At 34.7% G+C, this 13,103-nt stretch overlaps 1 protein-coding gene across 1 annotated transcript; it reads left to right on the forward strand.

Moving 5' to 3' along the window:
• The first annotated feature begins 5,338 nt into the window (after nt 1-5,338).
• LOC107483220 (pentatricopeptide repeat-containing protein At2g27800, mitochondrial) lies at nt 5,339-10,413 on the forward strand. The gene is made up of 4 exons (XM_052253755.1): nt 5,339-5,646; nt 6,844-7,120; nt 7,830-8,009; nt 8,559-10,413. The coding sequence occupies exon 4, from the start codon at nt 8,804-8,806 to the stop codon at nt 10,130-10,132; it is 1,329 nt and encodes a 442-aa protein (XP_052109715.1). The 5' UTR covers nt 5,339-5,646; nt 6,844-7,120; nt 7,830-8,009; nt 8,559-8,803; the 3' UTR covers nt 10,133-10,413.
• Nucleotides 10,414-13,103: the final 2,690 nt, after the last annotated feature.

Genomic DNA, 13,103 nt, shown 5'->3' on the forward strand with positions numbered 1-13,103 from the left:
AAAGTATAATACAATCCAGAAGTATACAAAATACAATAACTTTCTCCATAAATTAACCTCTAAGAAGGATATACAGTTACATATACAAAAGTGGAGAAGTAAATACTAAGATACAAAATAAAGTCCCAAACGACAATCTTCATTTTCCACAAGAGATCCTGCACGCTTAGCGAGGTACTTCACGTCTTATATCTGTAAAATAAACAATTTCACAATGGGGTGAGAACCCAAAGGTTTCCAATAGGATAATAATTCCAAATAGAGATTATGTAAAAGGAAATGAACCTGTTAGGCAATCTTAAACTCCAAACAATACAAGGTTCAAGTCTAGGTCCTTTCTAATTCAAACAAGGTTAACAAACTAAGTTCTCAGCTATAACAATGATCTCAAATTCTCAACTTTTCTCAATACAAGTCATCAGTTCTCTCAATATCACAATAGTTCAAATTTAGTAATTCAGTGTTCAATAATTTGTTTAGTGGTAGTAACAAGCACAAGCAGAGAGATTTAAGTACAAACAAAGCCAATTACAGTAAGTAGGGCAAATAGTAGTTAAACAGAGATAATCATGTAGACAAACTAAATATAATGTACACACTCAAACAATGTCACATAGATGCAGATGATGCATGCTTGTCCTACTGGCCATGAGCTCACGTGTCGGTTATACTACCAAACCTGACACAAATCCGGTTGACACCCCGAATCGGTCTTTCGATGTGCATCCCTAGGAGAAATAAAATATTCATGGTACCATTATCTCAATGGAGAGTGCCGTCTCATCTTCTCTTGGAGGTATAAACGTGCCAAACAAATGGAGAGTGCCATCTCACATCAACGGAGTGTGCTCTCTCACCTTTCATCCGAGAGAATGTGGGTATTATGTATCATTGTCCCTACATCACACTGCAACCACGGAACAAGGGGGATGAGACCTCCGTCCTTACCCGATGAAGGTGCCAAGTCAATGATCTAGTTATCACATAAGCGGGATAATACCCAGACCTTGCCACTCCAGCCATTTAGGCCACAATTAATCAATATCAAAGTCATTAGTCATTTCATAAGTGATTAAACTCCTCAACCCCAAATTCATTATCCATTTTATCAATTTGAATTTATTAACCCACAATAATTTATCAATTTGTCAATTTCATTAACACGTGAGTGGGATGAAACCTTCGTCCTCACCACGAGTAGGATAAAACCACCATCCCCGCAATATTTCATCCGGTTAACCAAGCGTTAAATTCGGGAATAGTTTAACTCAATTCATTATAATCCTTCTCGATGTATTTAATGCTTAATGATTAGTTATTCAACTTCAAATGGGGTTATAAACAGGTTGGAAGGTTAAGTAGTTCAAAAACAACAATTTAGACAAAACAGGGTAGTTGTGCATACACACGCCTCGTGTGTACGCGCAGAACCTAGCTGACTCGGGTAAATGGGGTTTTGCAAGTCATGCGTACGCAGACATGGTGCCTATGCGCAGAACCTCCGGCTGCCCCAATCAAATTTTCAACTATCCCAGTTCTGCATAATTTGCTACAGGTATGATTAAAAGCTCAAAGAGTTGTTTTTCTAGTCATATGCTTGTGGTGTGAATGTGTCAAGTAAGTCTTGAGACAGAACACTAAGAGTCGAGATCAAATGCAATTAACAGAGTATGCCAAAGGCTTTGAGCACCACTGTCTGGGAGTAACTGAAAGAAAAATCAAAACTTAAAGAGAGTTCCCCAGTTAAGTGCTCGTGGTGTTTTTGTGTTAAGTAAAGCTTGAGACAAAATATTTAAAGTCACGGCTAGACTCAAGGTGCAAAGCACCAAAGAAAAGAACTAAAGGATATTTGCTATGTTCAAGGATTAAACTGAAGTATAAAGATTAGAAAATTCATAATATTATCTGAATTCCAATTCCGAATGATAGTGACATTCCTCTTATTCAAAAGAGAGTGAGATGCCAAAACTATTCAATGTTACAATAGGCAAACCCCACTTCAAGAAGAGACATGAGCCTAATTGAACTCTCACTTCTCATTCAAATTCACATCTTAAACCTGTATTAGTTTTGGTTGCTTGAGGACAAGCAACAATTCAAGTTTGGTGTTGTGATGCGTGAGCATCTTTCCTATCTTTTCCTAGTGAATTTATACTCAAATTGTTGAGTTTAATAAAGAATTAATTATCTTTTAGCCACTATGGATGCTACTTTGAGTCGTGTGTAATTCTGTTTATTTCATATAGCATTCGGATGGATTTGATGGAGTTTCTGTAGAAAAAGAGTAGAAGGCAAATGATGCTGTCAACCCTGACCTCTATACACTCTAACCTGAATAACTCGAGCTATAAAGGTCCAATTGACGTGCTTTCAGTGGCGTTGGAAAGCAACTTCTAGAGCTTTCCAACGATATATAATAGTCCATACTTATTCTCCACCAATTCAGCAAGGGTGGCGCCTAACTTGAGGCCAAGATCAACTATATATATGAATCCAAGGCTGCACAAATGGCGCCTAACTTGACAAAGCAAGGAGCGTCCAAGGAGTCTGCCAAGGTGGCGCCTAACTTGAGATTTCTCAAGTTAGGCGCCAGACACAACATCAACACGCAAATTGGTTCTGATTCCTTCAAGTTAGGCGCAATCCTTTCTCAAATTAGGCACAACAACACTCACATCAGCACCAATTCATGCTGCCTCAGCCTTGCCTAACTTCACATTTAGTGAAGTTAGGCGCCAGCCCAAGCATGCCAAGTTCGATAGTCCCTACGCATGACAAAGAGCATTTGAAGATTTGTTTTTATTTTGATTAAACTTTACTTTAATTACAAATAGGAAAAGATATTATTTAGTTTTAGAAAATATATTTTACATTAATTAGGATTAGATATAAAAGGGAAAAGAATCAGCCCTTCGGCCTCTTCTCTTCTCTTCGACCTCATTCCGCACTTTACAATTTTTCAGAATCCTTGTTTTCTCTCTGAACCATAAGCAACTAAGCCTCCACTATTAAGGTTAGGAGCTCTGTCTATTGTATGGATTGATACTATTATTTTTCTATTTTAATTCATGTACTGGTTTCTATTTCAAGAATTGTTTTTGTTCTTTATCTTTTGAATATGGGTGGAACGGAAGTATGACCCTTGTTCTAATTGAGTTCTTGTATAACTTGAAAAAGCTCTTTACTTGAACAACAACTTGAAAACAATTTCTCCTAAATTTCTAATTATCTGGACTTAACGGGATACGTAACATATAATCCTCTTATATTTGGGTAATTAGGGTTTCTGTGGCATATAAACTAGAATTGAACTTCACCCTCTAATTGGAATTAAGTGACCAAAGAATTGGCGGTTGATGAAGGTTAGAGGAGACTAAAAAGGTCTAAGGAATTAGGGTTTAGTCACCTATAGTTTGCCATGAATTGAATCTTGCATGATTAAAATAGTTAGTAAGAAAAGTCAATCCGGAAGATAGATATCTCTGAAGGCTTAACTGTTTTCTCATATATTTCACAATCCGTTTACTGCTTGTTTTCTGATCTCCTGAATTTACTATTAATGCGTTTGAACTCTTAAAATACCATTTTCTTTTTGTCTGACTAAGTGAATCACTTGACCACTGTTACTTGATCCATCAATCCTCGTAGGATCGACCCTCACTCACCTGAGGTATTACTTGGTACGACCCGATGCACTTGCCGGTTAATTTGTGAATTATAAATTCCACACCAAGTTTTTTGCGCCGTTGTCAGGGATTGACTGTGATTGACAACTATTAGTTGTTTGATTGCTTAGTTTAGGCGTTTTAGCTTTAATTTTATTTAAAGATAAAATTACATTGCTTTTTTAACTTAGTTTATACTTTCTCTAAGTTTGTAATTAGGACAAGGGGTGATAGCTTTATTTTAGAGTTTAATGTTCCATTTTTACTATTGATGTCACTTCATTTATCTGCTCGTCTTCTGTTTGATAATATCTTTTTCATATTATATTAGAAGTCCTAAAAGGATATCTATTAAATTCTTATAGAAAAAATTTAGGAAATCAACTAGGATAGCAGCCAACTAAAACTAATTACAATGTGGATCATAATAAAGGTCCAATAACACAAAAACCACTTCTAAACTTAACTTTAAAATTGAAAAAAACAACCGCACACCTCCTCTATTCTCTCCTATTCCTACTCACGCCGTTTACCCTGTTGTCTTTCTCTCCCACCACAGCACCCTCCATCGCGATTCATAGCGTCACCGACCACTGCAGCGCCCTCCGTCGCGTTTCGCAGTGCTGGCCATCATCGCAGCGCCCTCCCCCCTTGCGATTCGTCCACTCAGGACCATTGCAGAGTCGTCTCTCGCCACAGTGCCCTCTCTCGTGATTCGCAGCGGTGCCGACCGCCGCAGCACCTTCCCTCTCGCGATTCGCTGCGACCAGAACCACCTCATCACCCTCTCCTTCGCGAATGCAATGGCGTCGACCGGTGCAACATCCTCTTTGCAATGCGTTCATGTTTTTCTTTAACTATTTTTTTGAATGTTTTTTCCGAGTAAATAAATGTTTTTTTACATGGTTTTGAATGTTTCTTTTCATGGTTTTTCTTTAACTATTTTTTTCATATGCTTCTTTCTAAGTAAATATGGATGGTTTTTTATGTGGGGTTTTAGAAGTTTCTTTCCTAGATTTTGAGATGTTTTTTTTTTTGGAGAAAAGACATAATGACGTACATTTTTTTTAAATTTAAAAAGTTGGTTCAAGTTGGCTTGATATTTAAATGCCATCAAAATTTATTATTTTTACTTATAACTTAATCATCAACTTAATTCCTATAAACTAATTTTTTTAGTCTAATAATTTAATAACATATTTTATAAATTTTTTAAATAAACATTTTAAATATTTTATTTATTGATCCAAATTACCTATATCAATAAATAAAATATTTAAAATATTTATTTAAAAAAATTATATTGTATTTTATATTTTTAAACATTAATAATTAATTAATGACTAAAAATAATAAATTTTAATAATTTTTTAGCCTTTCTCTACCTAAAATATGAAGTAGTTGAATGAGTAAAAAATTTCAAAGTTTTGAAAACCGAATTGGATTGGCCGATTCGATCGGGTTAATAAAAAATTAGTCATCTGATCAGTCCGAATGACTTTTAGAACCATCTTGTAAAAAATTGATAAAAAAATCGACTGAAGCGGCAGTTAACCGACAAACCAGATGAACCAGTCCAGTTTTTTAAATCAACGGTTTTTCATTATCCATCGAAACGGCGTGGTTTTGACGCCGAGGAAAAAAAAAAAAAAACTTACTGTACTAGTGACCCACCCACCCAATCCATCCATTTCCTCTTCCATTTTCGAAACCCATAGCTGCCCTAATTTCCTCTTCCATTTTCGAACCCTAACCCGGCAACAAGCTCCACAATCGACGCCGGCAGAAGCAACTCCAACGGGCAGAAGGAACTCCCGGTCGCGGATCGAAGCTGCTGTCAGCGGCGTCGTCATCTAGTCGTCTGAACTCTGGAGCTTCTGGCGTCGGTGTCGTCTGGTCGCCCTGGTCGTCGGTGTCGTCTGGTCGCCCTGGTCGTCGGCGTCGTCGTTCTGGAACTCAGGCCTTCTTGCTCTCTGCCACGGTGAGTTCTTGGGTTTTTGAATTAATTTTTTTATTTTGTTAATTAACTATATGAATTGTCTGTTGGAAGATTGTTAGTTCAATTGTCTTGTTAATTATATGAATTGATGGCTTGATGCAGAGTTCTTCTGCTTTTCAGTTTTTTTTTTTGTTAATTATATGACTTGAACATTCTGTTATTCTGAATTTGCTTAATATAAATTTGATATAAGTTCAATTTTGGATTCTGGATTTTGAATGCTATATAGAATTGATACAATTTTGGGACTCTGGATTTTGAATGCTACATTGACTTTTGCTGAATATAATTCTGGATTTTAAATGCTGTATGAATTGATATAATTAGGCAAATATTTTCTCAGATCTTTCTTTTCTTATACAGAGCCAACAATGCATATGATGTATCAAGTTATTGCTAGAGAATTGAATTAAAATTCAGTTTCTGTTCAAAGTTTTGCTTCTGCTGCTTTTTATTCTGTTATTTTAAATTCTTATATTTCATGTAGGCCTAGAAAAGTTCAGGTACGCACATTGATGCTCATTTGTGTCAACAGCATCAAAATGGTCCTTTAATAATCAATTTTTTGTTCATCAAGGACCAATTTTATGTTTTTGAGGTCTAATTTTATGGAGAAATGTAACAGATTGATAGTGAAGAGACAATTAGATGTCTCATATATCTTTGGGACTAATTTGACCATTTTAGTAATATATATAAATTGATGATCAATTTGATGTCAAATGCATAATCGAAGGACCAAATAAACTTTTGATTATTTGAAGGGCTTACTCATGTTTTGAGCTGAACTCCTTTTGTTTATTTATTTATTCTTTTTAAATGTATTACCTTAATGTTGTGTATGACATTGGGACATAATGGTTTGTTGTTGCATTGCAATCACAGTTAAAGAACATAGCTTACTATGCTTGTGTTAGAATGAGAAATTTGTCATTTTTATTTTAAGGGTTAATGATGCTTGTTGCAGAAAAGTTTCATTTTGATTATTTTGGATGTTTCTTTACTTTGGCTACTTCTTGTTGTTGGATCCAAATTTACAGACATATCACTTTTGTTTTGGCTGCAAACCATTGAACCAGTTACTTGACCGGTTCAATGACCGGTCCGGTTCTCGCAACCTTGAAAAATTTTATAAAATTCTTTTTTTTTTAACCTATCGGCTCATTCTTTTCTTAATAGGAACCCCTAAACCCTATCCCTCCCACTGAATCCTCCTCCTTTGCCCTCCGGACGCCAGCCTCCCGCCGTCGCGCCCTCCGCCGCTGAACCACCACCCTCGCTCCTCGTGTGCTCCGCTACTGGCGCATCACGCGTCCACTGCCTCCTTCACCTCCCGTCTTCTCTTCCATCCTCGCTTCGCGTCTTCTTCACCGTCGTCTTTTCATGTCCTCGATGACTTTGCATTCTCACTGTCACCGTGTCTATGAAGCTTCTCCGCCGATCTTTGTGAGCCTGGGTAAATTCATCTTGTGTATTCATAGATAGTTTAATTTGCTTTCCCACCCCCCCAGAAAAAAAACCTTGCCGAGTGAATCTGTTTGTCCGTTGCTTATTTGATTGTTATGAATTTGATGATTTGATAATGCTGTATGTTAATTATGGTTAATTGAAGACTGTGATAATGCAAGTTTCTTGTCAACTCCTTAGTATGCTTAATTTTCAGTTTGGAAGTAGCTGACTTCAGAGCTCAATTTTCTCAGTAAACATTATTCAAAATCTGACTTGTACTCAGTATTGTACTTGGTACTTATCAGAAGTTTGTAACGAAGTAGCTTAAGTATACAGATCAAGTTTCTAAGGTTGTGAGCTACAGAGATGTGTGGCTAGGTACACAGAACATGGCGGCATATTTTCCTATACAAACTATCAGAAAGAAAAGCTTGATACATTAGTTAGGTCTAACCTTAAAGGGATTGGCAATAATAATACAATGGTAAAACACTAAGATAGCATGAAACATATGCCTGAAGACAAGAGTAGTGAGATAACAGATAATATGTTGTTCATAGTGAGATTCCTCAAGCACTTAGACTTCTGATTATTAATTCCTTAGATTTTTTCCAGTGTAGTAAAATGTGGTTATATATAGACTCATAGGCTGTAAGGATCAAGGCTGTTTTATATCTCTGCCCAATATCTTTCAACACTTGTTATCTCCCAACCAGGTTTCCTTTCTCTCTGTTTTCTTCTTGCGGGGTTTTGCATCTTCTCGTTGGGACATTAGAATGATCGTCATGGGGATTCATTGATTAATCGTTCAGTTTAATTATTGGATCTTCACTTCATCCTATCTGATTCAATTATTCTCCTACTCAACAAACCTCAATCATTCTCGTACTTAATTGGTATTCTCTCTCTCTCTAGTTATTTTATTTATTTAGTTACCTACCCTTTCTTTTCCTTGTGCAAGAATATATTACATCCTTTTGCTTATAGTTTATGGGTGGTTGGTTATGTTCTTTCCTAGCAAAGCTTGACGTCTTGCTAGTTATTACAATTTCTGTTCAAGAACAGAATTTAAAAGAAAAAAAAATTAATGTTTTTGTTTCGTTGGTTCTAGAAGGTGCTTTTTACACTATGGTTACTTTTCATTCTTGATTTGGTTTTGGATTTGTGGAACTTAATTTGATTGCACACATTTTCATGTGGACTAAGTTCTAAACCTTAGAAGTTGTATAAAGTGAAATCTTTTTGTTGTGGGGATGGTTAATCCAGGTCTCAGCCAATTTATGTATAATGTTGTTAATTGTGACGGTTGGGATATATTCAATGAATCAAATGTGGAGCTGGTCTAGTCATAGTGGTCTAATTGATATTCCATGATTATATATATATGCTTGAACTGAACAAATGGCATACATCTAAGTGTTAGTGGGAAATCATTGTAGAAACAGTGATGCTGAAGCTTCCCTTGTCGATTGCTACTGTGCGGAGAAGTAGGTGGCGAATTAATATTGAGGCCATTAACGTATTCAATGGAGAGAGCTTGTGCATTAGAATAAAGACGAATTAGTATTATTATATTCTGAATGCAGAAACTTGAAAACGGGAGCAAGAAATAGATGCTTCAACACATACCCGGGCTGTCTGTTAAGTATTATTTAGCCTCCCACTTAGTTATTCACCAAGCACAGTAAAAATGCAATCTTTTGGTGGAAATTGCTCGAGATATCATAACTACTTCAGTAGGAATAACTCGATCCAAAATTTATTCTCTTTCCCAAGCTCATTTCTTCAGAAGTTCCCTGAGCTCATGTTCAAGGGCCTCATCTATCAGAGACCACAAAAGTTGTGTCTTTCTCATGATATTCAGAAATTTGAACCCCTTTTGTTTCAAATCACTGCTGGCCACAATAAATTTCCTATAATATTTGCACCTATTTGCGTCAATTATCATTGCTATTCAACCAAGGCTCCCTCAAGGTCTTATAGAAAAAGGGTTCGCAAGAGGTTGTTGAAATCCCTAAAGCCTACTTTAGATCAAACAAAATTTCACTTGGCACTGTCCCAAATTCCACCAAGGTTCACCCCTCAAGAACTGTGCAATGTGGTGACTCTTCAAAGTGACCCTTTGGTTTGTTTAGAGCTGTTTCATTGGGCATCTCAGCAGCCAAGGTTCCGGCATGATGTTTCCACTTTTCATGTCACCATAAAGAAGCTTGGGGCTGCAAAGATGTATCAAGAAATGGATGACATTGTGAACCAACTGCTTGCGGTTCCTTTGATCGGTTCTGAGGCACTGTACAACACCATTATATATTATTTCACTGAGGCCAGGAAGCTGAGTAGAGCTGTGAATATATTTAAGCAAATGAAGAAGAGTAGGAATTCAAATTGTAGGCCTTCAATTAGGACTTATAATATTCTATTTGCTGCACTTTTAGGTAGGGGTAGCAACACCTATATAAATTATGTGTATATGGAGACGATTAGAAGTTTGTTCAAGCAAATGGTGAATGACGGTGTAGAGCCTGACATATTTTCGTTAAATGCTATGCTAAAAGGTTATGTCCTTTCTCTCCATGTTAACGATGCGTTGAGGATATTCCATCAGATGGGTGTGGTTTACAATTGCCAGCCAAACTCCTTTACCTATGATTACTTGATTCATGGGTTGTGTGCTCAAGGCCGGACGAAAAACGCAGAAGAATTATGTCATGAGATGAAGATCAAGGGTTTCATCCCAAGTAGCAAATCTTACAATTCACTTGTCAATGCTTTGGCGCTTGGTGGAGAAATTGAGGAGGCAGTAAGTTATCTATGGGAGATGACTGAAAAACAGAGGTCTGCGGATTTTATTACTTTTAGGACCGTGCTCGATGAGATTTGCAGACGAGGAAGTGTTCAGGAGGCAATGAGCTTATTGCGCAAGTTTCAGGATAAGGACCTTCTTGATGGGCATGCTTACAGGAAGCTTCTTTATGTGCTTGAAGATGACTATGGGAATTCTGTCAACAGAATTGATTGAGGTACAACAATCATAGATTCTTTTATCATTTAATTGTTTGGGAATTTCTCTGGTGAAGAGTGAAGTTGGTTGAAGAATGAAGATTGTAACTATATTTTTTAGAATATGCATTGCACATGTTTTTATTTTTTAGTATTTCCCTATATTGTAAAAAGAACAATCTTCCTTCTTCGTTGAAAAACACTCTTCACTGTAGAATTGTCCTAATTGTTGACATATCCTGTCAACCATTAGTTGTATGTATTTGTAATGTCACATGAGATGTCCCAGGTTTCATATTCTCTTGTATGTGTAGCAGGTGAACGCCTCAAAGTTTGTTTATAGTTTTATGTATCTAAGTCTTGGAACCCCAAAAAACAATCAAACCTATGTAGAATTATGCAAATAAATTATTAACCACACTACATGGATATAAAAATTCAGCCACTGTATAGGACTAGATATTTGGTGTTAGTGTAAGATATTCGATTCTGATGCTGTAAAAGAATTTTATTATTCTTGTGAAACGTTTGATTAATCCGGTAGTTAGTTATTTGTTGGAAAATGTATGAATCAGCATAAATACACATGGCCAATGATAGAGGGATTGATTTTGGTATTTATTGAACATTTTTATAAACAAAACAATCGAGTTTAGTTTGGATCAATAATGAATTTATCCGAAGTCTTATTCTTATATTTAGATTTCAGTGCCTCTAACGAATCTTATTTATTGTATTTTGTTTAGTCTCTAATGAAAAATCTTAAATAGGATGACAAAAAATACACAGGATATAATATTGAGAGAAAAATTGAGATAAAAAACTTGATGGAGATTATTAAGCCATGGGATTTGGCTAAGTTAGTTATTGCTAAAATGGCTGATTTTGTTTTAAAGGTATTTAGTATTATAATAAAAAATCTAATTAGATCTTTGATCACATGTTTTTTAGAAAAAATATTTCGTTAATTTTATTATTTTTGACATAAAAAGAATATAATTACAAAGTTAAAAGTAGTATAGAAATTCAATTGAAAAGAAAAAAAGTATAGGGATTTAATTAAAAATTTGGTGAAACGATAAGGAATAATAAAGTAATTAAAAATTAATTAAATCACATGAAAATATAGTAAACAATAAACAACCGCATGATGAATTACAATTTATCTAGGTATCTTTTAAAAGTATTTTTTATTTAGTTTTTTATTATATTAATTTAAAAAATTGAAACATATTTAAATAAATTTAATGTCTTTTTAAAATTAAATATACATTTAAAAAATAAACTAAATAAAAATAAAATTTAAAATTTCAATTTTAAAATCTCCATTTCAGTTTTAAAATTTTTAATTATTAACACATTTCAATTTAAATACACATCTAAAAATCAAATTAAGTAATTCTATTATTAAGTCAACCAAAAAAAAAGTAATTCTATTATTAAGTAATTCTATAAGAAAAGTACACACATTTATTTGCAAATACAAAAGCCACTGCAATATTCCCTTCACATAGCTGACCTGATCTCGATATATTACAAAAAGGTACACGATCCCATATAATTAAGAGTAAAATTCTACCTCGACCTTTAATAATTATCCAAAATAACAATGTTTTTATCAATTGAAAAATAATATTGTGGTCCTTAATGATTAATTTTGTTGACATTCTACTCCTTTTGTTAATGTCTCCATCCAAAACTAATGGATTTTGTCTATGTATCACAGTAGTTAATGACGTCCGAAGGAACTATTCCAAGAGACAAAACACCTCTTGTCGTGTTAGTAATATACTACAGTAAAATAGGACAATTAAACTCCTAAAAAATTTTAAGAGACACTTAAATTCATAACTAATTTAAACATAGACACATAAATCTATAATAAAACTATGAAGTATCTCTAAATTTTAACAAACCATTGTATTTGCTGCACTGATTGCTAACTTTGGTTGGTGGCAGCCTCAGTTCCTTGTTCGTCCTTCTTCTTCTTCTTCTTTTTTTTTTGTTTCTGCAAAGTCGTAGTATGAGCTCAATAAAAGCTATCTCATCAAGTTCAATCTCTTTCAATCATATTCTTCTTGATCTCTAATACAAGTTTCAGTCCCCATCTTTGCAATATCTACCTATTAGTGTTGTGTCACTCATCTCATTCACAAATTTTCTAACTTCCTTTAAATCACACATCTTGCAAAGGCCATTGATAAGTGCATTATACATGATCAACTCCGGCCTAATACCTTGATTGATCATTACCTGAAAATTCTTCCAAACCAAATCAATTTTTCATATTTGCTTGTCCATCAATGAAAGTGATAAAAGTATTACTATTCGAAACCAACCCTTTCTTGCACACGTCATCAAACAATCTTTGCAACATAAGAAGAAAAAGAAGAAAGGAACTAAGACTACTACCAACCAATGCCAATATTTAGTGCAATAACATGTACAATGACTTGAAATTTAGGGATACTTGTCTTATTTTATGGTTCATCATAAATTTATGTGTCTTATGTTTAAATTAGTTAGGGATTTAAGTATTTCTTAAAAAATTTTCGAGGATTTAATTGTCCTATTTTACTGCAATATATTGCTAATATGCAGGAAGCATTTTATCCTTTGAAATGATTTCTTGACACGTTATCCTTTGAAATGATTTCTTGACACGTCATCAACTAACGTGATATGTAGGCAAAATCCATATAGAGACATGAATAGAAGAAGTAAAATGTTTGACAGAATTAATCGTTAGAAACTGCGGTGTGATTTTCTAATCAATGAAAGGAAATGAGAATTAACAAAATAGTTAGGGGCTCAGTTGGGGTTTTACTCTTATAAATCAAGGTCAATACTGGTTCAATGATTTCTCTACAAATTTGAATGTATGATCATTTTTGGCCCATCAAAGAAATCAAATCTGAGGCCATAAATACCCATGACAAAATGAGAATAATGTGCATTAGATTTTGTAAGTTCGAGCTATGATAATGAAT

This window comes from Arachis duranensis, chromosome 1 (genome assembly GCF_000817695.3).
Source record: "Arachis duranensis cultivar V14167 chromosome 1, aradu.V14167.gnm2.J7QH, whole genome shotgun sequence".
NCBI lineage: Eukaryota > Viridiplantae > Streptophyta > Magnoliopsida > Fabales > Fabaceae > Arachis > Arachis duranensis.